This window comes from Sarcophilus harrisii, chromosome 4 (genome assembly GCF_902635505.1).
Source record: "Sarcophilus harrisii chromosome 4, mSarHar1.11, whole genome shotgun sequence".
NCBI classification, from domain to species: Eukaryota; Metazoa; Chordata; class Mammalia; order Dasyuromorphia; family Dasyuridae; genus Sarcophilus; species Sarcophilus harrisii.
In genome coordinates this window covers 462,964,306-462,989,304 of record NC_045429.1, presented here as the reverse complement: position 1 = coordinate 462,989,304, position 24,999 = coordinate 462,964,306, and the positions used below count along the sequence as shown (strand labels likewise).

The window sequence follows — 24,999 nt, the reverse complement described above, 5'->3', positions numbered from 1 at the left end:
GCTTTTGAATAATAGCTCAGAGCCCAGGGGTCAGCACGCTGTGTGGGCAAGACTCACTTTCTGCAGGTCAACCCCCACTTCTTGTCTTCTGGGGGGATTTTGGTCCTAAGGCATTGCTGTGTCTGATCCAGGCTGGTCACGCTCCAAGGGTCAGGAGTGAAGGAGGGAGGGAAGCCTGAGGGGCCGAGGTATTCGTCAAGCACGGGGCTTTGGTGTGCAAGTTGGGGAGAGCAGCAGGGGCTGCTCGTAGGGTGTCCCTCACACCAGGCTCGTGGGGAGAAGGGGCCCGGCCCATCCCGGCTCCTTCTCTCAGTGGCGCGGAGGGTCCCCGAGGTGCCGCAATCCCGACCTCTCTGTCACTTTGAACGGCGCTCTTGGATTCCACTCAGCTGCTATCGAGCGCTACTCACTGTCCAGTAGGGATGGTTTGTCTTTTCCCAGGTCAGGGCTCTTGGTTTTCTGATGAGACTTAGGACTTCATCTCCCAGGCCAGGAAGCGCTTACTAGCATGGGGGGTTACCAGGGAGCAGCCTAGGGAGAGATGGGAAATGTTCCTCTTTTGGATAGGAAAAAGATGTTCAGGACATCATCCTAACACCAAAGGATCTGCAAGAAGGCCGACAGTCCAAAACACCCGGCTCAGAAGGGGACGGCCTTGGTGATGACATCAGTGAGTTGGGAGGTAGGGGGTGGGGAGGGGGATCAGGCGTGGTCCTCGCCGGCGTTCACAAGCTCTCCTTCCCCTTGACTGGAGTTGTGTGATTGGCACCCCCCCCACCCTCGGGCCCCCCCAGCAGAGTCCTTCTCATTGGCTCAGGGGCCCCTCTTTGCCTCCTGCTCCCAAGGAGTTGGCCCCCACAGCCTGGGCTTGCTTGAGAAACCGTTCGGGGTCGCTTTGAACTCCCATTTGTGTTCCCGTTTAGGTCGGATTTCTGAGTTTCCAGACAAACTAAAGCAGGATTCGTACCGCTCGGGACCTCCACCCTCTCGCCCTGTAGCTCATCTTCACAAAGCTCAGAAATCTGGAATGGTTCAAAGGCCTTTCAAACCAATGAAGGATAAATTAGAAATGCAGTCCAAGCAGATGAAGGTAATCCCCCACAGGGTTCAGGAATGTGGCCCGGACTCCGGGGCCAGGCTTGGAGTTAAGGCCGAAGGGCCTCGTGTTGGGCGCCATATCGAGTATCTTTCCACAGTGGCCAAGTTTCGGCCCCCACAAAAACAAATTGGGGAAAGCGGCTAGAGTTGGGGGAGCCCCCCGGGAGCCAGAAGGAAACCACCTCCCCTGCCCCCCCTGTCTTCAGTGGTGAGGGGACAGGGTGTCCCTCTCCCTCCTTGGTGGCAAGCAGTGCAGTGCCAGCTGCTGAGTTGATGGCAACCTTAGAGTCACCTAGAGGAGCAGTAGTGGAGAGTGAAGAGTCAGGGGTCCGGCTGAGGCCAGGCAGGTTTTGGGGGGAGGAGTGGGGGACTAGGGACACACCCAGGTGCAGGGGTCCTGGCCCCGGGGCCCTCAATGCCCGCCCACAGCTCCGAGGCGGGCCCAGAGCAGGCGCAGGTTTCTGGGCTTCTCGTTCTTGGCCGGCACGTTGTCAGCATCCCGACTTAGCTTGGCCTGTGAAACGCCCCGCCCTGAATGCCCTGGGTGGTGGCAGATGGAGGCGGAGCAGTGCAGACACACCCTCCTCCCCCCCCATTAGGTTCCCTGTGCAGCCCGGGAGGAGGGGGAGCCTTTTGGCCAAGCACAGGGCCTGTGAAACACAGAAGCCGTGGCTTCATTTTGTTGCCTGGCCAACCCAGAGCAGCCTCTGCAGGGAGGCTGAGAGACCCAAGGGGTGTGATAAGACACAGGCCCTTTGGTCCTCCAGGCAGGGCCTTCCCGGTCTGAGAGAGCCGGAGTGCCGTCCACGTGGCGCTTCCTGCTCATTGACAGGGACTATGGAGAGAATGTTGGTGGGAAGCGAGGACAGAAGGAGAGGAGGTAGAGGGGCAGCCCCTGGGCTTTATCCCCCTGTGCCCCCTGCCCAGCTGACCCCCAGACCCTCTCCTCCAAAGTGTCACGAGCTCATTGCCCTAAGGGAGGTGAGACCAGGCTTGTAGAGTTCTCAGAAAGAAGAGACTGCTTCAGGCTGGGAGGTCCTGGGGGAACAGGGGGCCTTGGCTGCGACATTAGGGGAAGGAAGAAGGGGCAGACGGAGGACAGGGGGCAGAGAATGGCTCTGGCCTTGTGCCTAGAGGAGGGGGCTAGGTTCTGGATGGGGGGGAAGGATTCCTGCTGAGAAGGGGAGTTTCAGAACATACTAAGGAGCTCGGCGGGGGCAAGGCTGACAGAGGAGCCGGATGGCTGCTGCCAGAAGCATTTGGCTGGGTGTTTGGTGCCCGCCAGCTCTAGTCAGTGACGAACCGGGCGGTGGTGGGCATCATGCCGTCAGCAGGGCCAGGCCCGGCTCGGAGGACCCAGAGGCACCTTGCCACCCGTCAGGTTCTCGGTGGGATGCCCAGAGGGGAGGAGGCTCTCGGAGGGTCATTGGCGTGGCAGGCCCAAACGGGAGAGAAACAAGATGGCCATCCCCTTTGGGCCTGGCAGTCAGAACGGGCAGAGGCTTCTGCCTGGGTGTGGATGCCCAGCCCGAGCTCTCGCTGCAGCTTCTGATGTGCTTGGCGAGCTGACCCCCAAAAAAAAACTGGTCATGGGACCCCAGGACCTAATGCTTCATAAAACCTTTAGCAGCCTGCATTGGGACACGGCTGTCGGGTGGCCGTGTCGAGTGACCCCCAAAGGTCAGGATGCTCAGACTGGCTGCACCCAAATGGCACCATGGCCTGTTGTGTCTTTAACTGGCAAAGGTCCGAGCCCACGGTGCCATGTGTCATGTAACAGTAATGAGAGTCGTGGCCGTTGAGAACTGACCACAGAGTCAGGAGCCTGGCTTCCTGTCTCACCCCAGAGAAGGTCCGGCTCCCCTGGGGGGGTCCCTGTGTCCTCAGAACTTATCCCCGCGCTGGACCTGACGCAGCAGGGGGCAGGGAGCACAGGGGACGAGGAGAGAGGGCCCAGGCAAGGGGGCGGGGGGATGTGCCAGGATGCCCGAGCAGAGACTCCGATGGCGGGCTGTGCCACCCAAGGCCCCGTGGCTGCGGGCGAAGAAGAGCTGTGGGCCTCGGGGCTGCAGTGTGTGTTCGAGGGCTACAGAGAGAGCTTGGCGCGAGCCTGGACTGCGTCTGAGACAATGGAACGTCCACCTGGGAGCGAGGAGGCGGCACTTGGAGAGCGCCTGCTGTGTGCCAGGCTAAGTACCCTGCCCGGAGGATCACATTTGATCCTCATGACAGCCCCAGGAGGTGCCTCTGGGGTCTGCGGGGCACGGCAGAGGTGGGCGGCTAGCCCAGGCCACGGGCAGACAGCATCGAGGCCGCCTCCAGACCCCAGGCCCAGTGCTCGATTGCTTGCAGCCGCAGCTGCTTCGTACACACTCAGGCTGCATTTGAGGTCATGCCGGGAGTTGGCTCAGGCCAAAGCTTCCACAAGGTCCCTTTGAAGGGACAGAGGCTGGAGGCGGGAAGATGAGCAGAGACTAAAGGGAGGTGGTCACAGTGGAGTGGGAACGGCCTGGGGAGAGCACGCGTCGAGCAAGCTCGGGAAGGGCGAGCGTGGCGAAGGCCGCAGTCACTCGGACCTGCTGCCTCTGAGTGGCTCCTCAGCCGTGAGGAGGGAAGGGTGGAGAGAAGGGGGGATGCCAGCGCCCAGGCAGGCGGGACCAGCGCCCTCCCCGCCCACTCTGGGCAGCACCCTCGGGGAGGCTCTGGCTGCAGCCGCTCCCTGGGCAGCCGAGTCGCTGCCCGACCTCTGAGGCCGTCCCCTCCCCCGTTCGGCCCCCAGGCGCTCCTGAAGATGGTCTGTGATGAGAGCCAGCAGATCCTGGTCTTATCCGAAGCTGAAGCTTCTGTCCCGGATCAGGGCAGCGACCGGCTGCGCACCCCCCCGGACTGCTTTCAGAAGGAGAGGCAGGGCCTGCTGGAGGCCGTGCAGGCCCTCAAAGAGCACCTCTCCCAGGTGTCGTCCCGAGCTGGGGACAAGGTCAGCAGGGGTGGGCACCAGGGTGGGGGTGGGGGTGCCCTTCCACAGAGGAGCCCATCCCTGCTCCCCAAGAGCCCCCTCCCCATGGGGCTCCGCCCAAGGTCCTGAAGATGGAGCCATGGGGGTCGGGAGGCTTGGGGGTGGATCCCAGCTGGTCAGGCAGGGGCGGGCCGGCCACCAAGGGGAGCCGTCTTGTGACCACACTCCTGGGTCTGTTTCGTCGTGAAGGAACCTTCGGACCCAGTCTTTGACTGGGGAGAATTTCTGCAGGCGGTCCAAGAGGTCCTGGAAAAGGAGCGCCACGTGCTCAAAGTAGAGCTGCAGTCGAAGCTCTGCAATCTGGAGTCTGGAGACGAGCGGTCCCTGCTGGAGAAGCTGGAGGATGTCGTCAAGGAGCAGGTAGTGGCGGGGGTTGGCAGGTGGCCCCCTCCCCCCTGTGGTCCGCCCGCAGGGTCCCTGGTGCTCAGTGTGCTCCGGCTCCTCCCCCAGGGGGAGCTGCAGAAGAGAACGTTGGAAAACCTGCATCTGAGTGACCGGAGCAGCCTGCTGTCTGAGATCCAGGCCCTGCGGGCCCAGCTGCGCATGACCCACCTGCAGAACCAGGAGAAGCTGCAGCAGCTCTACGAGGCCCTCACCAACGTCGAGGACCATGGCAGCAAACAGGAGTACCAGTTCCGGAGGCAAAGTAACGGGGGTGGGGCGGGCCGCAGGTGGGGAGGCGGGCAGGGAGGCGGGCAGGGAGGGCCACGGCCGCTGCGCTCACTGGGTAACCCAGGCCCTTCTGCCCCGCTCCTCCCCCTAGTCGAGTTACTGGAGTATAAAGTGGAGCAAGAGAAAGGGCTGGTGGGCGATCTGCAGAAGACTCTGACCATTGAGCAAGAGAAGGGCATAGAAACTCAGAAGCTGCTGCTGGCGGCGCAGAGCGCAGCCCAGGGACTCACGGCGCAGATGGAGGAGTGCAGGCGGGACAAGGAGGCCGTTTCCCAGTCCCTGAGAGACGCCCACAAGGACATTGCCCACCTGAGGTACGGGCGTGGGACGGCAGGGCAGGGCTGGCCCCTCCGCCTGACCCTTGGGTGGCTCCCTCGGCTCATGTGAAATCAGTAGGACTCGGCAGCTGTGGAGGGAGCGAGGGCTGGCATCGGAGTGATGTAGCCGGGTGGGGGGCGGCACTCAGTTGGGGGTACATTGGGCGCCCTCGGGAAGTGTGCTGGGGCATCTAGGATGAATGAACAGGAGGGCAGCTCGGGAGACTTGGGAGTCTGTGCCCAAACAGGAGCATCTAGAAAGGAGACAGTAAAGAGCATAGGAGGAGATGGGCTGGGAACTGACCCCACCCACCCAGAGATGCAGTCGGGCATTAGGAAAGCCCGGGCTGGAGACAGGCGGGGAGGTAGAGGCAGGAGCCCCCCGGAGGCCACAGGCTCGCCAGCCTCCTTGGCTCCAGAGGGGGGAATGTAGCCTGGGTAGCCCTGGGTAGTGCCTGAGCTCCCCTGCAGCTGGAAGTCACAGCTGCCCAGCAGCCCCAGGGGGAGGGGCCAGAGAGGGGAGCAGCTGGGGATGGCATGGACTTCAGAGCCGCTTCCCAAGGCCGGGGTGTGTGCCGGGGCTACTGGAGGAAAGGCTGGCGCGACCCCAACGGGGCGTCCGGTGCTGACCCAGAGACCTCCCTTTAGGCAGAATCACATGCCCAGTCCAGTGGGAGGTGAGGCCGGAGGCCCCTGTAGTGTCCAGGGCAGGAACCAGGGGTGGTCCAGAGGGGACCAATTGGCAACCTTCAAGAGTTGGCCTAAGACCAAGGTTGGGCGGGCCCGGGCCAGGCGGGCCACAGGGGGCTCCCAGTCACCAGCTGCCACAGCATCTTCCTAATGGGTCTTTGAGGGTCTGAGAATTAGGAGAAATCGGGAGGAATGGGAGAGCAGAAGGGAGCCGGGCCACATGAGGGACAAACGTCATCTTGGGATCAAGGTCTGGGGGCTTGTAGAAGTCAGGGAGGGGTTCTGGAGCAGGGGGAGGGCCTGGGGCCAGAGGGCCCAGTGGCCGCGGCTGCTCTCTCCGGCTTGGCCCAGCTTTGGACTGGCCGCTCCTGGGGCTCCTCCTACGCGAGTGACACCTTGTCGGGCCCTGTTGCGGAGCCCCTCTCTCTGCGCAGATCTGTGCTGGGCAGCAGAGAGGAAGATCTGGCGTCTGCCCTGGACGGGCTGCAGGCCGAGAAGCAGAAGGTGGCTGAGCTGCAGGTGCTGCTGGAAGAGGAGCGGCGGCAGAGCGTGCAGAAGGACGAGCTGAGGTCCAAGGCTGTCGAGGTGGGTCCCCAGGGGGATGGGCCCGGGGTGGGCGTGGGGACGGGCCCTGGGCATGCACCTGTGGCCCGTGGGCCTGGCTGCAGGGGCCCCTTCCCCTCCCCATGCAGGAGCTGCAGGCGTCTCTGGAGCAGCAGCGCAGCCAGAACGGGCAGCTGGTGGTGAGCCTCCAGCACGAGCAGGCCGAGAAGGACAACCTGAAGAAGGAGCTCCAGATCGAGTACTCCCGCTGTGAGGCGCTCCTGTGCCAGGAGCGCAGCCAGGTGGGTGAGCTCCAGCGCAGCCTGGAGGCGGAGAGGGCCCGCTCGGCCGAACTTGGCGAGGCCCTGAGCCACGAGCGCCTGGTCACGGAGCAGCTAAGCAAGCGGGCCGGCGAGGCGAGCTCCCAGAAGGAGGCCCAGCTGCAGCACGCCTTCGTACGCAAGCTGAAGGAGGAGAAGGCGCGCGGCGCCGAGCTGCAGGCCCTGCTGGACGAGGCCCGCCGCCAGGGCCTGGCCGCCCAGAAGCAGCTCGAGCTGGAGGTACAGATGCACTGTGAGGAGATGAAGAAGGAGAAAGAGGTGAGTGGGCGGCTGCAGGCCTCGGCGGACGCCCTCCAGAAGCAGAAGCAGGAGCTGCTCTGCTACGTGGACGAGGAGAGGGCCAAGCAGGGCAGGCTGCAGGCCGAGCTAGAGCAGCTGCAGAGCCGGCTGAAGGACGAGGCCGGGCAAGGAGGCCAGGAGGGACAAGGAGAGGAGGCACGAGGTGCAAGCGGAGGAGGAGAAGGGCAAGAGAGGCAAGAAGGAGAAGGAGAGGCTGGTGAGACGCCCGGAGGCCCGGGCCGACCTCCTCTCGGGGGGCGCATCTCCTGCGCTCACGGCCCTGCGCTGTTGCAGGGGCCCGATAGAGATGAGGCGGTCGGGTGGGGCTGGGGGGCCGAGGCTCCAGAGGCAGCGGCATCTGGGGGGCCAGGGAGAAGCTATCTCAGGGCCGGGTCTTTAGGCTGGAGGCCCAGGGCGGTCAGAGTTGGTAGAAGGGCTGAGGCATGAGAGAGATCCTTCTGGTGCTTGATGGAGGATGGATTGGAGGGGGCCACAGAACGAGGCACAGTGAGGAGAGCCGGGGGAAGCGAAGATGGGGGACGGCAGCTCTGGAGAGGAGAGGCGGCGGGGACGATGGCTGGGAGGGTGGAGTGGGACGGTCTGCTCAATGAGGAGAGACCCACAAGTGGGCACGGGGCAGGGGAGGACATGGACGAGCTCCGAGGAGGACCGGGCCTGGGCTCTGATAACAAAGTGCCCATGGGAGCTGGGAGGGGAGCCATTGTGGGCAGCAGCTTAGAGACACAAGGAGAAAGCCCTTTGGTCCTCGCCCTGGAGACCTCTGGGCAGGAAGCCCAGGAATTATGGGCTGTGGTCCTGGGGCCGTGGGAGGTGGCCGAGATGAGAGGGGTGCAGAGGGGGAGACACTGGAGGGGGAGGTGAGGTTCCAGCAGAACGGCACGAGGAGCGCTACAGAGGGGGACCGAGAAGCTGGACCGAGGCTAGGGCTGCCTCATGAGCAGAGGCCCGTGCTGAGATGGGTCAGGATCAGCTGGGATCTTGGGAGAGAAGGATGTCAATTCTGCTCTCAGTCCAGCCCAGTGGGCTCAGGGCCTGAAGGGCCCAGCGGCAAGCGAGAGGCAGGGGCCCTATTTACCCACATGGACTGAGTTCTTATGTGGGCCCTTAACTATGAGGAACAGAAAAATGGGAGCTGCTGCCCCCTCAGCCGGGTTCGGGGGGCGAGGGTCAAGCTCCATGTCTCAGAGGTCTCGGTAAATAAGGTCACTCGTGCTTGTTCCGGCTCCAGAAACCGGCCTTGGCTCCTGGGCATTTTTCCCATTGTTGCTGGGCGAGTTTTCCGCCACGCAGGGTAGAAAGGAGGGCGTTAGCCCATTCCCTCACTGGAGTTCTTTGCACTTGGTGCGGTGGTGGCTGATGAGAGACTGGCCTGAGGCAGCTCCAGGGTCTGCCTGTGGGAGCCCCCGGCCAGGCCGTCTTCCCAAAGCTCAGGCCTTGGCCTCTCCTTCCCTTGCCATGGCAAGCCCTTCTCCCTCAGCGCTTCAGCCTCTCCCCTTCCTGTGTTGGCCCTTGCCCAGGCTGTCCCCGGCCCTGGGATGCCCCCCCCTCCCTCTGGGAGTCCCTCTGTCACTGAGGGTCCCCCAGCACAGGAGGGGAGCCAGCCTGGCCCGTTTGCTGGGGGTCTGCCGAGGGGGTGGGCGGAGTCGGAATGCTTGGCGAGCGCGTGGGTGACGTGGCGCCTCTGTGCTCTTGTGCTTCGAGGGCTGGCAGCGCGAGTTGGAGCTGCAGCGTCAGCGAGATGAGCACAAAATCCAGCAGCTGCAGCAGACCATCACCGAGCTCGAGAAGGACAAGGGCTTCGCGGTTAGCCGGACCTGGCAGGAGGCCGGGCCGGGGGTGGCCCTACCCCCCGACGCGGAGAAGCTGCAGGAGCACCAGGAACCGCTTGAGAACGTCCGGCAGCAGCTGCTGCACGCCCTCGGGCTTCTGACCGGCTTCATGAACCAAACCGTTAACAGGTAGGCCCGGAACGGAGCGGCCATTTGTGACGGAGGGGCAGGGGTTGGGAGCTTCCTGGTGCATTGCCATATCCATCCATACGTGGCATTTCTGTGTCACATGACTGCAGTCCCACTGGCCCTGAGCGCTGGAGCTGGTAGAGCAGGGCCCTCTCTGCTTCCCCGACCTCCAGATTCTTCCCTCCAGGGGCCCAGAGGGGTGGGTCACCCTGGGCCCGTCCTCGGCTCTCAGGACGGATGCTGCGGCCGATGTCCTCACTGGGCCAGGGCAGGGACCTGGAGGGCTGACCCCTCTCCTACCACCATCCCCACCCCGCCTTGATTACTGTGCTCTAAAAGCCAGTGACCACCCAGTGCTCAGGGTTCGAGCATTTGTTCAGCAGTGAATGAATGAAAGGAGGACTGGGACAACAAAGTGTCGTTGCTACCATGGTGTGTGTTGAGGGGAATATCGGGGCGAGGCCGAGGCTAGTTGAGAGTCCGGGCTGGAGCCTCCCTCCGGGGCCGCACCCCACAGACCCCGAGGCCACTGCAGTTTAGGGTCTCCTTCTCATTGTTCTTTTCATGGCTTCTGGCGGCCTTTTACATCCCAGTTGTCCCCTGAAAAGGCCTCTCAAATAAGCATGACGGAGCCCCATGTTCTGGGGAGGGCGGCTACCGCCAGCTCACGTTTCCGTTCCCTTCCCACAGGAGGTCATGACTGGCGCCCTAAATAAAATGTACCTCCTTGCTGCTCACTTTGGGAGTTAAGTAAATTTGCGGCCTCCCTCAGGTAAGTTGGCACCTTGGACCTCATTGAACACGCCCGAGGCCCCCAGAGGGATGGGGGGCGGTCCTTGCCCAGCATCACTTGACTAGGGATCCTCAGGTTCGTCCCGGGAAAGTGTGGGTGGCCTTGACAACTGTCTTTGGTGAAACAAAAAATTACGGGAAGACAAGTTTTCAGTGGGCTGTGGTTTGGGTCCGACCTTCTGTGTAATGTCCCGGTTGGCTTTCTGGAAGTCTCGGGACCAGCCTTGCTTTCGGCAGAATAATCACCACAGGAAAATAGTCGGGAATAAAGTCCGAAGCCTTTGTTTCTCCTTCAGTCTCCCAGGCTGAACCAGTCTCTCCCAAAGTGCAGGAGGCAGGAGAGCCACGGAGATGGTGGGAGACGGGATGTGTCTCTCCCAGTCCTTGGGGCTCTTATATACTCTCTCTGTCCATAATACCTAATATAGCTAGATTCTTGTAGAACTATACTAAGACTAAGTACATGGAAACCCAGAAGCGTTATCTTAATTCCACTGAGTTATGCCTTGTTTCGAGACTTCCCAAGTTCTCCTCTACACTTTTATTTGTCCCTTGTTGCCCCATCCCTAGTAGGAGGGGGCTTCCGGGTCAACGCTGACTTTGTCTCCCTCTCGCCTTTTGCTCATTTCTTGCCTTTGGCAACTGAGGAGGATTAAGAATGATTTTGTGACTTTTTCAGGAAGTAGCGTCCAGTGTGTCACAACCGAGCCATTTCCTCCCACGCTTATTTTTAAAAAATTAACAGAGCTCTTTTTTGGGATGACTGCCATCCCATTGGGGCAAAGGCCTCAGATTTCTTGTGGCATGCGCATAGTGGAAGCAGACAGATGCCCACGGTGACTGGCTCCCTTCCCACCTCATGGGTGGCCTCGGTGCAGGACAGACACATGGCGCTGGCGCGCGCTCTTCTTCCCCCCCCCCAAAGTGTGCTTGCTCTCTTCTAGTCAGCGCTTGTGGACGGCTCCTCTGAGCTCTGCTCACTTCCCTCCCGTCTCTTCACATGGATCTTTCCCGTGCCTCTCTGGTCACGCAGCCTGTCGCCTCTTTGAGCCCAGGGATTCTGCTTCATGTGGCATCTCCCCTCAGCTGATGGCATCCCCTCAATTCTCATTTCTTCACCCATGCAAAGACCTTCAATATATTGTCTGGTGTTTGTCTTTTCTTATAGACATGACCTTTTCCTGCTCATGTATCTCTTGGGCATGGGCCTAGGGCATGGCTGCGGCAGGGCACCTTCCCGGTCGAGTGGCTTTTGGGGCCTAATTCCAATTTTCTTTACGGTTGCACTGTTCACAGATCTTTACAGTGTGCTGTACGGGGAATGTGGCCCCTCCCCAAGCGGCACGAGCAGGGAGGTGGGTCTGGCTTCTCCGGGCTTCCAAAGGACTCCCGGGATCTCCTTCTCCATCCCGCACTTGTGGATCTGAGGAGACTTTGATTCCTTCTTTGATTTCCGTGTCAGAGCTTGACTCTGGCCCTCTCACCCACTGAGGCGGGACAGTCTGTTCTGAAGGAGCCGGCCTCGAGCTCAGGCTGTGCTCCCTGGAAGGGCCGGTCACTTGACCCCGAGCCTCCCTCCTTAGCTGTTAGTGGGGCTGTGACTCCCTGCTCAGTGCTTCCCCTGAGCCTGTCACCATCCCGGACCTGAGATTGCTCTCTGATGAAGAGCAAGTCAGAGGGGCTTTTCTCGGTTCCCATCCTGCTTGAGCTGCTGGTGGCAATCTCCTGCTGGATGCTCCTGACCCTCCCCCCTCCTGCTTTCCTGGCCTTCACCTCCATGCTGGCAGTGTCCCAACCCCGGGACTTCCCCATCCTCTGTCCTCAGGGCTCTGTGCTATCTTGTTGCCCCCGTCATCTCAGGCAATGGCTCCCAGTCATTGCCTCTCGCCCAGTCTCGCCCTGGAGCTCTGAGCTCTAGCATCCCCGTTGGCCTGTGGGAACCCCTGAGATAGCTGCATCTCCATGTGGCTCCCCGACTCCCCTCCCTGCGATCCCGCTCTTCCCACACTGCTGGGGTTTTGACAGACCGGCAACCCGGGTCCTTCAAGCCGCCGGCAGGCTGGAGCTCTGGCCCCCGTCTCGGCTTTGCCCGCCTTCTCAGCTCTCCCCCACGTTATGGCTGGGACCTCCTCCTTGGGCTCCTTGTTTCCAGTCTCTCCCTCGCAGCACTGCCCAAGAGATTCTCCTTTGGAGTCCCTCTCAGGGACCAGCCTCGTCACCGCCCTGACCTGTTGCCTGCTGGGGCTGTCCCCATTGCCTCATCCAGGTGGTGTTTCAACTTTTCACGGCCACGTGCTTCCCCGCAACTGTGACTTTGCTGGCCCTGGCCGTGTGCCTCCTCCTGGGCCCGCACCTCTGCTAGTGACCCGCTCCCCTACCTTTTACATCACGGCAGGGCCTCCTTCCAAACTGTCATGGGCGGATTCTTTGGAGACATGCAGATTGTCCCAAAAGTCTGTGCAGTTTTAAGGTTCAATGAGTTAAATCTTCCTGAACATCGTCCTGTATTGAGAAAAGAAAGAAAGAAAATGTGTCAGTTTCTTTGTCTGTCTACCTGTGAGTGTGTGTGTGTGTGTGTGTGTGTGTGTGTGATTGTGTGAATGTGCTCATGTGTGTGTGTGTGTCTGTGTGTGTGCACGTTACTCAAAGGTCCCTGTTAGAAGCTCAGCAGTGACTTCCGCTGGCCTGGTGTCTTGGTTTCCTCAGCGAGTAATAGATGTCTTCTTCTTGTCTCCCTCGTGACTTTGGCCATTTTATTCCATTTCTTTCTATACCAAAGGCCATTTTCCTTGGCAGAGAAAACCAAAGCCAGCTCCAAGATGAGGAGCGAGTTTTGCCTTTTTGGATCTTTTGTCCTCTGAAATCCCTCCCTCCCTCCCTCCCTCGTCCTCTCCCTTGTGGGACCCATTTTCCTCTTGAGTACATTTCTACATGTGTGCTCTCCTTTTCCTCTTCAGCCATAGCTGTCATTGAGCTTCCCTGCCTCTCCCTGTCCTACGGGACTCTGCTATCCCTTGGCATTGGTCTTCTCCACTTCCCCTTTCTCACAGCCACTCTGGTCGAGGAATCTTGGGCTCATCGGGCTCGTGATTGTTGCATGAGACTGTATTGGAATTCTAGTCCTTCAGCGTTCAGCTTCCCTTCCTGCCAGGACGTCCCCTGTAGGATATTGTATCTCGCCTTCCTCTGAATCTCGAGAAATCTGCCCTTCTTGAACCCAAGGTTCACATCGGACCTTGCCTGGTCTTCCTCCCCTTTCGTCCCACTTGGTGTTTGTGCCTATCCCATAATATTTCCCATTATTTCCATCCCAGCCACTTGTTCCTTCTTAGGGAGGAGAGTCAAGTGCAGAAAGACTTTACCCTATTGCTTCTTGTACCTTTTAAAGAGTGAAATTGTGTAGTCGGTGACTATAGAACTCACTGTTTCACCAAAAATTCCTGGGAAAATGGGAAAAGCGTTTGGTGGAAACTAGGTATCCACAACATCTAATACCCTCTAACTAGATAAAGTTGAATTGGTTCCATGATTTATCCATAAAGGGTGATACCATAAGCAGTAGAGCAAGGGATAGTCCAGCTGGCAAATCTGTGAGTTTATGGCCAGAGAAGAACAAGAGAACGTGCAAAATGGCTGATTTCAATTACATGAAATTAAAATTTTTTGCACAAACAAAACCAATGCAGCCAAGATTAGGAGGGAAGCAGAAGCTGGAAAAACATTTCACAGCCAGTGTTTGGATAAAGGCTTTATTTCTGAAACAGAGAAAAGACTTGAATTTGTAAGAAAGCAGATTATTCCCCAGGTGATAGACAGTCAGGGGATATGAAGAGACGACTTGCGGGTGAAAAAATTAAAGCCCTTTCTAACCATCTGAAAAAATGCTCTAAATCACTATTGATTAAAGAAATGCAAATTAAGGCAACTTCGAGGTACCCTTAAAGCACTTCTCAGATTGGCCGAGGGGACAGGAAAAGGGAATGCTGGAGGGGAGCTTTGGCTGGTGGTTCTTGTCTGGGGCTGGGATCTAGACCTGCCTGTGGCCACTGGGACAGAGTCCTGCAAAGAGCCCTGCAGTCTTCAGTTCTCTGACCCTTTTACAGTCTCCGTCTGAGAACTCTGGAAGCAGCTGTGGCTGGCTCCATCGCTCCCAAGACCTCGGGCTTGGTGGGGCAGGGCCCGTGCTCGCCTCTCGCCGGGGTGCAGCGGCCCTCTCCTGCCAATATCCACGTTGTCTGGCTAGAAACCGATTCTCCTCTGTCCTTCTGTGGGTTCCACCACTTGCAAATTTGTTTTGAGATGTTATTTTTAAAGGAGGCCGAGTCCCTGCCTTTCCACTGCCCCTCCCAAGCCATTTTTATCTGCTCTCATTTGTGATAAAGAGTGAGCTCCAGAAGCTGGCTGACCTCTGGAGCTTTCTGCATTGTTCCTCTGGTACATATCAGTTCCAGGCTTGGGATGCGTTCCCTTCCAGTCCCGGTGTTCCTCCCCCTCAGATTCCTGGATCCACTGCTGTTCTCTCCCTCCCTTCTCACCTAACCTTTTCTTTTGAGAAAGGCATCCCCAAGCCTTCGTGAGACAGTTGAGCCCCGCTCGCCCCCTTCTGGCTCAGCTCCCAGTCTTGCCCGCCTAGCTGCCCAGCTCTGTGCCTCTCTGTCAGTGCCAGGGCTGCTACTTGATGGTGGTATCTTCTGTCTCTCCTTCATGTTCCTCCCTCTCTTGGGAGGTTTTCCTGCCCACTGCTTTTCCCTTGGAAAATCCTTTTGATTAAACTTGCAAGAACATCTGAGAAAATCAAAACCGTCTTCCCGGCCTTTGCTTGACATTCAGCCTCTCTGGCCAGGAGCCTCTTGTTCCCATTCTCAGACCACATCTTCTTGACGCTGGTCACTTGCCAAATGTGGCCCCCATGGGCAGCAGTTCATGGGGCCCCTTGGGTCCCCATTTCCTCGGCCAGCCTCTGTCATAGCCCTTTTGCCAGCTTTTGCCATCACTGTCTCGAGGCCGTCAGCAAGGAGCCAGCCACTTGCCTCTCGGTCCAAAGGCCACATGCCCTTTTTCCTGCCCCAAAGGTCTCAAGAGGCTTTGGGGAAAAGGCCTCCTTCCTTTCTCTGTTGTGGTTTCGCCGCACGTTCTATGGGCCTTCTTCCCTGTGTTGCGCGCGACCGGCTCGCGGGCCCTTGAGCCTGGGGGGGATTGTCCATTTTCCTCACTTTGTCGAAGTCGCATTGCCCACGAGCCCCCGGAGAGTGGAGAGCTGCTCCTCGGCCTTTTTACCTTCCCTTCTCTTGTAGGAGGAAGACGTGGCTGCCGTGGGACCGCCGCCGGTAGTCACGTGGTTGGGGCAGAAACACAAACCTGGCAGCCTCAATGTAGGTCCCTGCACGCCTCTCTCTGCTCAGTGGGAGCTTCCGTCTTCGGGGCTGGGGAGGCACTTCTGTTGGGAAGGGGAGGGCGGGGATGGGCAGGGGCCACTTTGGAATGTCTGTTCTCTTCTCCCCCCTTCTTGAGGGTCAAGTGCAGCTCCCAGAGCTCCCCCAGGGAGCTTTGAGTGGGCTCCTGCTGCCGGCTTGGGGGCTGCCTGTTTCCAGGGGCTCCATGTTGTCGGGCTCGCTGCGAGGCCGCTGATCGGGAGCTTGTCCCCCATCAGCCACAGGGACTCTGGCACATTGCTGAGACTTTGGCATTCTGGGATTCGGGGAAAGGCATTCTGGGCCATGGGAGAGGAAGCCATCTTTCACCCTTTCCTTGCCTCTTATCAACACGGGCTTTTCTCCTGGCCCAGACTGGTGTCCGAGCTGACAGAGCGCAGGAAAACCCGAAGACTTTGAACCAGTACATTTTGTTACTGCAGTTTTTCTTTATGATCTTCCCTGGAGGAAAATCCGTTCTCCCATGTCACCCCTAGTCCTGCCTTGTACCTCGGATCCCCAAACCTGCCCTTGGGGCAGAGAATCTCAAGCCAAAGCGTTCATTCCAGGGAGGGGGGCCAGGTTCTGAGTGTAGCCCCCTTGTTTCCTCAACCGTTCCTCCCCACTAGGAGGGGGAGGAGGAGGAAGGTCAAGAGAGAGGCCAGAGATCCCTTCTCTGGGACCATTCCTGCCTCTTCCATGAAACCCAGGCCCCCAGAGTTAGGGCTGGAAGGGCCTGGAGAGGCTTTTTGGAAAGAAGAGGAAAGGTGGGAAGAAGCGCCCTGGGACCGGTCCCAGGCGGGCTTGGCACCTGGGCCTTGGGCTCCCTGGCTCGGCCATCATCACGCCGGCTGCGCCCCTGGCCCCGCCAGTCTGCCCTGTCCTGGGCATCCCTCCTGTCACCTGTGCCCCAGGCAGGGGGGGCTCGGTCTTGCTGCAGCTCTCCCAACTGCAGACGGTCCGTCTCGTCCCTTGGTCTTCTCTAGAAAAAAACCACCCAGGCCCAGATCAGTCTCATCGATGTGTTGCTGAAGGAAAATGGCTCTCTCACCAAGGCCTTGAGCACCATGACCCAGGAGAAGGTGGAGCTCTGCAGGACCGTCTCCAAGCTAGAGAAGACGCTTAAGCACCATCTGCAGAAGGGCTGCGGGCACATTGTGAGTCAGGTGCCACGGCCACGATTCCCAGCTGTGGGGCAGGGGGGCCATGGGAGCGCTGGAGGGAACCTGGACGGGACCCTCCGCCAAGGCACCAGGGCTGGAGTGGGTGCAGAAATAGGGGAAGGAGAGAAGAGGGCAAAGGGGCCCCAGCTGCTTCACCACAGATTCCCCACTCAGCCCCACAGGTGGGTGGGTGCCCACCATCTCCAGGCACTTTCCTTAGCTTGGGGCTGGCATCGAACTTGGCAGCTGAGCAGTCCAAAAGGAGTCCAGAAGCCATCTTTGGGCCAGGGCTCACTTGGGGACTTAGTCCCTGGGAAGTACAAGTTACCACCTTGACTTGGGAGTAGTATAAGGATTCCCCTCTTGGGCTTCTTTCCAAAATAGCCAGCAGGACTCCTTCAGCAGCGGGACTCCCTCTGGGTGGCTTGTGGGGGCCGGGACGTCCGTCCCCTGGCCAAGAAGGGGTCACCTTAACATTTGTCCTTTCTCCTGGAAGTATAAATACGTGGACCGCATTGGCACGCTGCAGAAAGCTGACAAGGCCACCTGGAAGCAACAGAAAATGGCCCTCCCGGGCTCGAGGCACAGCGAGGCGGGGATGGTGAAAGCCGCCTTTAAGGGCGAGAGCACTCACGGTGGGAGCACCTGCCGCATCAGGGTGAGTGGCGCCCCCTGCGTGGGAGGAGGATCTCGGAAAGGGCACACAAGCCCTTGTGGTTGCCCGCAGGCTTCTCTGAGGGTCAGGCTTGGCCGTCGCTCCCAAGAGGGTGACCGGAGTGGGGAGCCCGGGCAAGGAGTACAGGCTGATGCCGTGCGCCATGGCAGAACCGTGGGAACCACAGGCCGCCAGAGCTCGCCGTCAGCGGCCTCAGCAAAAGCTTATGCTCTGCTCTTTTTTTCCCTCTAAGATGGAAAAGCTCTACCTGCATTTTCTACGTGCGGAGAGGTTCCGAAAGGCCTTGATTTACCAAAAGAGGTACCTCCTGCTGCTGATCGGGGGCTTTCAGGATTCCGAGCAAGAAACCCTCTCCATGATTGCACACTTGGGGGTCTTCCCCTCCAAGATAGACAAGCGGGCTTTTCCATCTCGCCCCTTCACCAAGTTCAGGACCGCAGTCAGGGTGGTCATCGCCATCTTAAGGTAAATGCCAGTGTCCGTCGCTGGGGATGGCGCCTTGCCCAGTCTCTGCTGCCTCCAACCAGCCCTGTCCTCAGAGGGGTACGGGCACCCTGTCAGCTGTGTGTGTGTGTGTGTGTGTGCGCGTGTGCGTGTGCAGGTATGTGAACATCCCAGGATCTCTTCCCACTTTCCCCAGCCCCGGGCCCTGTGGGAGGAGTGTTCCTCCTTCGCCTGCTTCCTGAGGAAGCTCCTGTAGGTGACTGACGGTTGGGAGGCCTTCCTGCCCTCCTCCTCCGGTGGAGACAAGCCTGGGCTGGCGCATAAAGAGTCACCATGGCAGAGCCCGTTCCGGCCTCAGAGCCTCTACCAAAGCCCCCGCCGTCTTCCTGGCCTCCATGCCAGCCCAGTTATGTCCGGGTATCAAGCCCCCGCTTGTGCCAACCAGGCGCTTGCGTTCAGCCTCTCATCTCTACTCCCACAGCCGCCACCTTGGCTGCTGCAGCCTCCTCCTCTTTCACCCCCGTCTCTTTCCCCAAGCTGGTCCATTCTCCCCATTGCCAACAGAGGGAAGTACAGACCCAATTGGGGGTGCCCGCAGCATAGCCTTGGGCTGGCCGATTCCCTGGCCATTCCTTACTACTGTGCGGCCTGGCAAGACTGACCCCTATCTCCCATTTCCATCTGGGGAGCGGACTCATCACCTCCTCTTAGGAGAGTCTCTGTCTCCCCCCAGACAGAGTTTGGGCAGCATCCTCTGCCCCCACCCTCCACAACCACTGGGCTTCCCCTCCCGGCTGCTCTGCACGTGACCTCTTGGTGCTCACCTGTGCCCTTGCTCCCCTTCCCAGGCCCCCCTCCCATCGGGACCGTCCAGACCCATAATCGGCTCGCCCCCTAGGGGCTGGGAATGGATCGATTTTTGTTTTTTAGAGGCAAGAGTCGGTCCCAGTGCTCTGAACGCTTCCCTGATCGCTCCTTTTGGTGGTTGGGATGGTCCGGGAAAGCCAACAGACTCTTCCAAAATTGGGAAGTGCCGGCAGCGGCCTGGGGGGCCCTTTACGTGATCACCCCCAGGAGGGAGTTGTCTCTGCTCATCAGAAGAATGAGGAATATTCGTTATTTGTTGGAATCTTTACAAAGTTAAGCCATTGGAGTTGATTTGATCTTAGAAAGAGATATTTTGGGGGCTCATCCGGGATGTGGTGGTGGTTTTCTGGAGGCAGCCTTAGTCTCAGTTGAAATAAATAATTACTCCAAAATCCAGCCAGCTGGTAAAAATGCAAACGTTTATTCCTCCTTCCAAAATAGCCCAGTTAGTTGAGGCCTAATTCTCTGCTTGAGCTCTTGCAGCTTTGTCCTTGGTTTCTGCCTCTGCTTTCTTCAGCCTCCAGCCAGCACCAAGGTGGAAGATGCAATGACTCTCTCTTGCCTCAAAGATAGGGCTTGTAGGCTTTCTTCCAGAGTGCTCCGTCTCCTAAGTCCCACAAGAAGAACTAAGCCCAAGCTTCAAAAGCTCCCTATATTTATGTGATCTCTCAAAGGTTAACGCCACCTTCTGGAGGGAGAGGGATTCTGGGTTATCTCCCAGAGTGCAAAACCCTAACCCTGAACTCTCCCAAACGTGTGAACTCCATTGGGTACTTAGATACTTATGAGCTCTCTAAAGGTGTGAACACAAGCATTGTTCTATCAGTTCCACTTAGTACCTTGTTTCAAGTTCTGGCCCAAAATATCTCTTTCTAAGATCAAATCAATCACACTGAACCCTGCCAAATCAGATAACTATTGTCTCTATCAACTCCAATGTCTTAACACTTTGTAAAGATTCCAACAGTTATTGTATAAATAGTATAAATAAATATTCATCATTAGTACAAAGAGTCCACCCCTGGGAAGGCAGAAAGTCCGGCACTGAGGTTTGGCTTAGCAGCCAGGTCGGAGCTCCTCTCGGAACTGAGGAAGGAGAAGTCTCCGCCTCTCCGCCCATCCGAGCACTCTCAGAGGTTGCCCCGTTGGGCCTTGGCTAGAGTCGGGAGCTGGAGAGCCAAGGGCCCGTGGGAGGGCCCGCGGCTCACGGCCTGACTTGCCCTCCCGAGATAAGGAAGAAGCGCTCTCTGGGCCTCCCATGTTCCGTTCTTTGCTTTTTCTTCTTTTTTCAGTTTTTTGATTTTCCTCCCTCTCCATAGGTTACGCTTCTTGGTGAAGAAGTGGCAAGAACTCGACCGCAGGGCAACGTTCGTCCAGAGCGGCGAGCTCGACTCGGGTGAGGGATTGTTCCGGGCTCTCGGGGAGTTCACTTTCGGGTGGCGATTTCTTAGTGTTGGGACCTACGTCTGGTAATCAGGGCCTTGAGGCTCGATCCATCCATTTGGGGACCCAGGAAGACCCTGGTCATCCTGCCCTCCTCTTAGGGGGCTCTGGGCCCCCCAGCCTACAGCGTCGGTGGCCTCTGACCTCTCCACTACTTGCCTGATGTTGGAGTCGGGGCAGTCCTCCAGTTCCTGCCCCCATCCTCTCCTTGCTGGCCCCGCTGTGCCAGGGCTGGGTGAAGGCTGGCAGGTCTCGGGGACGGGGGCACTTTGAAACTCCTCTAAATGTGAGCAGTTATTCAGGTTCCAAAACATGCGATCCAGGGCTCCAGTAGCCCCAGAACAGATGTGGTTCTCAGGCTCCTCCACCCAGAGCTTATCGTTGGGGCCACCGGCCACCTTCCCCTGTGGGGCAAGTGCGGCTCGGGGTTGGGGGGCCGTAGGAGGCTGGTCTGGCTGTTCCTCCTTCGAGTTCACCCAGTGACTTCTGGGCTGTAGCACCCAAAGGAAGTGCCAGCCAGGGTCGGGAGCCCCCACAGTAGGGAAGGAGACCCTTCCTCACTTCCCACACCCCCCAGGGGAAGTGTGTGCACTCAGGGACCCTCCCACACATGAACCCTTTCCTTCAGAGCCACCCTTGGGCAGTTCCTGATCTGTGGCCTTGCCCGACACATAGGACGGTCTCTGGGCAGGTTCCTTTGCGCACGGGTAGAGCACCTGGCAGGTGTGAGGAGTGGCCAGAGAGATTAGATCCTTGTCACAGCCAGCCCAGAAGCAGGTGGTTGCTATGATTGTGCCCATTTTACAGATGAAGAGACTTAAGGGGTAGAGACCTGAGCAGGGTCCCACAGCCGGGAAGTCTCTAAGGGGGCTTTCGTTGCTCTATCACATTGTCCATTCTCCCCGGCCTTGTGACCACCATCAGGAACCTCCCCCCAGGAGCTGGCAGCCACAGGGTTCCTCGGCAGTTGGAGCGCTCTGCCCCTCAGTTCCCTGGCATCTCTCCCTCTGCCCACCCACCCATCCCGGCCCCTTAGGGAGGGTCCTTCCTTTGAGCTGCGCGATTCCCATCATAGAGGAGCCTGGAGAGGCCTTGGAGCCAGGCCTGACAGGAAGCCCAGTGGGCTTCTGGGGGGTGGTCAGTGGGGGAAGGGGGAGACCCTTCTAGTCTTTCCCTGTTGGTGATATCCGGAACGCTTGTCTCCTAGTCCCAGAGGAAGCTGTTGAGATTTCAAGGCCGCAGCCGCCCCTGTCATCATCGCCGTCGCTCCCAGAAACCACCAGCTCTCCTCCCACGCAGGACCTCCCCCTGAGCTCTCTGAAGGGGAGACGGTCCCCGTCCCCTGCCTGCCGTCTGTGGGACAGGTGAGCCCTGGGGCTCCTAGTGGGGCGAGGGGGCCCCGGGGACCCTCATGAGGTGTTGAGAAGGAAGACTGTTTGCCCCAGTGTTTATCCTGAGCCAGACTGGCTCTGCCCGCCCGCAGCCCGGGGCACACCTGGTGCCGACCGTGTGGCTCTCCCATGTCCCTCTGGCAGGAGCCCTTCACGAGGGGGGTGTTCAGTTGTGTGGGGGCAGTGTGGCCCCTTCTTGGGAAACCCTCGTGAGAGTGACGCAAGCCGGGCCTCCGGAGGATCATGTTCCTGGCCCGCCCGCCCTGCAGTCCTGTGGGCCCGTCCAGGCCGCTTCCCCCTTGCTGGCAGAGCGCATCGCAGCCCCCCGCCCTCCTGCATTACGGCAGATAGGCTGGATTCACATGTCTCATCCGTTGGGAGAGAGGGTCCCCAATGTTTCCTGGCCCAGGGCTCCCAGGGGTCATGGCGGAGAGCAGCAGCGCCTCTGAATGAGGGGCCAGCACATAGAGGTGGCTTTGGCCCTGAGAGGCTTGGCCTCCCCCAGGGGGACAGAGGTTCTCCCCCAGGGCAGAAAGTGAGCCCCCTTGCTTGGACGCCCATGTCCCCATCTAGCTTAGCACCTCCTGAGGGGGGCTTGGGGCGGGGGGAGCCAGGCACGAGGATGGGGGACACTAGGGCGTCCGAGTATTCGTCCCCAGCTTCTGGGTCACCTTGTGAGTCCGTGAAGTGAGAGAGAATGGCTAGAGGGGATTGTGTCAAAGGCGCAGGAGTGCTGAGTAGCTTGTGGAAGGTCTGACAGACAGGGAGGTTCCTGCTAAGGGGGCCCGCCACGGGCGTGGGGGGCCAGTCAGCGTGGCCTGCCCCCCACCCCAGCATGTGCACGTGGCACAAGCCCCTTCCCTCCCACGGGGATGGGAAATACACCGTTTTGTCTGGTCTCCTTTCTGCAGATCCCTCACGTCCCCAAGTTCAAGTGCAGATGTCTATGACAGCTCCCAGGACCCCGAACACTCACTGACAGAATACATTCACCACCTGGAGGTCATCCAGCAGAGACTAGGGGGTGTCCAGCCAGGTAGGAGCCATCCCGGCACTCGCTCACGCCGGGCCGGAAGGGGCCCCTCAGCACCCAAGCATTTGAAAGGCGAGCCTGGGCCTGGAGGGGACGGGCGGCCAGCTAGTGCCTGTCTCGCTGGAGGAAAAAGCACAGGTTTGGCCACAGACGTTAGTGCCGCGGCCCTCGGAGGGGGAGATGGCGTCTTGGCTGGCGCTGACTGGCAGGAGCCACCAGGTGACGGGACGCGGACACGGGCAGAGAGGGCTGCGGGAAGGCTGGTGATGCCGCCAGCCCTTTCTTCTCCGCCTGCTCGCGTAGAGCCACACCAAGTGGAATGGCCCCTGGGACGGAGTAAAGTGGCCCCCAGAACTGAAGGGGAGGGACTAGGAGGTCGCCATTCTGGCAGGGTGGCGAGCAAAGACGCTCCCGAATATTAGTGGGCCCCTGCCTTTCTCCTTTGCCCGGCGCCCAGGCTGGACAGACCTGTTTGAGATGGGCACCAGTGTGTGAGATGGCAGTTTGGGGGGCAGGTCTGGCTCTTACATCTCGGGGCCCCTGCCCCCAAGTTACTTGAAGGTCCGTTGCTGGGAGCCGTAGAATCAAGTTGAAGCGATAAACTGGACCGGGGTCGGCATCGGAGGGTCCGATCCTCACGGGCCCTGGAGCTCGGCTCATGTCTGGGGGGCTGGGGGAGGTGGCCCCCGACTTCCTAGGCTTTTTACCAAAAGGGCCGAGAAATCGCTAACAATGCTGTGTTTGGTTTGTGTGCAGCAGAACTGACTTCGAAAAAACCTGCTCACCAGAAGCCCAAAAAAGGGAGCCCCTGAGGGCGGCTCTGCGGGAGGAAGCCACAGAAGCTGGGATCTCTTAGGTTTTCTCTCTCCTTCTGGGCCCCTTGTCCCCTCCTCTTTCTTTTTTTAAAAAAAGCATCTTGGTGCTACCGCACAGGATTGTGGGAAGACCCTGCTCGCGCATCTTTATCCACTCTGACATCAGCCGAATGCCACGAATTAAAAGTGTTCTAGTCTCTGTGCGGTGTCTGGAAAGCTTGTGTTGTTGCGTAAGCCTGGAGAGTGCCACGTGCCGGGCTGTGGGCTCCCACGGGCTCCCACGGCACCAGTGAAATGTAAACTAGCACGTGTCCTCTGCTGTGGATTTTTCTCGTGTATAGTTGGGACATCTTGTAAAAAGTCATTAAAAGCAAAGCATTATTTTTACGCGGGGCTCCTTCTTTCTCTCGGCCTGCCAAGTTCAGGTTTGCTAGCGGATCGGGGAGTGAGTGCCAGACTGCACCCTGTCCCTCCATGGCCATCCTGGATGTCCGGCACTCGCCCTCGTCTCATGGTCCCCTGTCCCTGCCTGCCATGGGCAGGCCCGCGGCCTCCAGAGCATGGGCCTCTTGTCCTGGGAAGTGGGGGTCAGTAAAGGGACTTTTCCTAAAGGCGCGGCTTCCTCCTCCTCTTGGACCGGCCTGCCAGTGGCCGCTTGAGCCTCCAGGCTCCTTTGAGCACTTAGAAAAGCTGGGGACACAAAGGAAAAGTCTCTGCCCTCGGCGGGTTCCCATTCCAATGGAGCCTATGGGACAGTAACTGGGGCCATCCAAGGGAGGCAAAGTTCAAAGGGCAGAGGTCAGGTCCAAGGGATGGGGTTCCACAGGAACCACCTGGGGAAAGTGGGCACTGAGGGGGGGCATGTACGGGGTTTCCTCGCGGGTCCTGGAGCCCCTCAAAAGAAGCTGTGGGCAGTGTCCCCGCTGGGATGGCTCCTTGGCCAGGCCTGTCATTTGGCTGTGGTTGCTTTGGACGGACCGGGCACACTCACATGTGTGCACACGGAACAGATTTGCACATACATTTACTGACACAAACGCACGTACTTTGACCTGGATGCACCTGCGTGCCCTTGAGCGTGGCACAAGCCACACACACACATGCCCCTGAGCCTGCCCACACGTGCACCTAAATACGTGTGAAACCCCCTCGTGTGCCCCCTCCTGCCACACCCATTTCCCATGGAGCACACACACGTACACACACGTGACACTTCAGCCCATCACCTGCTTCTGGGGTTGGCGAAGCCCGAGGATCATGGTCCAGCTTCTAGTCCAGGAAGCTGCCCCAGAGTTCTAGCTCCCCCTCGGCCTCCCCCAGCTCCAGGACCGACCAGCCTCAGGCCGTCCCGGAGGTCCTGGCCTTGAGCTGGCCCACTGGCTGTCCTGCACTCTGCCCGCCCCAGGTCAGCCGCTCCCCGAGCACGGCCACCTTCCTCCGGCACACCTCTGCCCCTGTGGGGCTTCGCCCTGCCGCTGACCCGGCCTCCACGGCCAAAGGCACTTCTTGCTGCTCAAGCCCTTGGCTCGGCATCGGAAAGGGACATGGCCTTGGCAGGGAAGCCTGACCGGGGGCCTGCACCCCGCGGCCCAAGGACCGGGCTGGGTCGGAGCCTTTCCCAGCACCCTGTAGCTGGAACCTCTTCCAGGGTTGGGGGGGGGGGTCCCTTCCCCGGGGCAGCACCAGCTTAGCCCGGACCCTCGTTTTCTGGACGAGGATGATGTCCTCGGAGGGGATTCTGGAGCAGCCAAAGAGGGGGTCTGGTGGGAGCTCCGGAGGGGCCACAGCCCAGGAAGCTGCTGGAAGACACGTGTGGGGTGTGAGGCGTTTCCTCTGGGAGGGTCCCCACCTGGTGCACACGGACTCCCAGGGCTCCTGTGGGGCCCCGCGGGCTCCTCCTCTGCTCAGACGCAGATGCTGCAGGACTCTGGGGATCCCGCCTGTGCCCTCCCTGTCCAAGCCCTAGACCCCCTGCCCTGCCCCTTCCTCTCCCACCTAACCTGGAACGGGGCCGTGCTGGGGACCATTA

The 24,999-nt window shown here is 59.5% G+C and overlaps 2 protein-coding genes across 2 annotated transcripts in view; both read left to right on the top strand.

Annotated features, from left to right (window-relative positions):
* The window catches only part of LOC100934717 (pericentrin), an 84,928-nt gene extending 75,893 nt beyond the window's left edge, over positions 1 to 9,035 (top strand). The window contains 10 exon segments of the mRNA XM_031968292.1: positions 568 to 670; positions 924 to 1,090; positions 3,878 to 4,075; positions 4,304 to 4,474; positions 4,565 to 4,760; positions 4,878 to 5,100; positions 6,228 to 6,378; positions 6,486 to 7,081; positions 7,083 to 7,173; positions 8,679 to 9,035. Of these exon segments, the coding sequence (XP_031824152.1) occupies positions 568 to 670; positions 924 to 1,090; positions 3,878 to 4,075; positions 4,304 to 4,474; positions 4,565 to 4,760; positions 4,878 to 5,100; positions 6,228 to 6,378; positions 6,486 to 7,081; positions 7,083 to 7,173; positions 8,679 to 8,939 (2,157 nt within the window). The 3' untranslated portion in view covers positions 8,940 to 9,035.
* A 666-nt stretch (positions 9,036 to 9,701) lies between these two features.
* Positions 9,702 to 23,357, top strand: LOC116423508 (pericentrin-like). The gene is made up of 7 exons (XM_031968293.1): positions 9,702 to 9,707; positions 16,125 to 16,295; positions 16,798 to 16,959; positions 17,210 to 17,442; positions 19,608 to 19,684; positions 20,939 to 21,095; positions 22,034 to 23,357. The coding sequence occupies exons 2-7, from the start codon at positions 16,206 to 16,208 to the stop codon at positions 22,575 to 22,577; spliced, it is 1,263 nt and encodes a 420-aa protein (XP_031824153.1). The 5' UTR covers positions 9,702 to 9,707; positions 16,125 to 16,205; the 3' UTR covers positions 22,578 to 23,357.
* The last annotated feature ends 1,642 nt before the right edge of the window (positions 23,358 to 24,999 follow it).

Bases quoted from the DNA above. Each gene is read 5' to 3' on its own strand.
- LOC116423508 (XM_031968293.1), top strand. From the start codon at position 16,206: ATGACCCAGGAGAAGGTGGAGCTCTGCAGGACCGTCTCCAAGCTAGAG. The intron at 16,960-17,209 runs GTGAGTGGCGCC...TTTCCCTCTAAG, and splicing joins GGAGCACCTGCCGCATCAGG to ATGGAAAAGCTCTACCTGCA. The intron at 17,443-19,607 runs GTAAATGCCAGT...CCCTCTCCATAG, and splicing joins GTGGTCATCGCCATCTTAAG to GTTACGCTTCTTGGTGAAGA.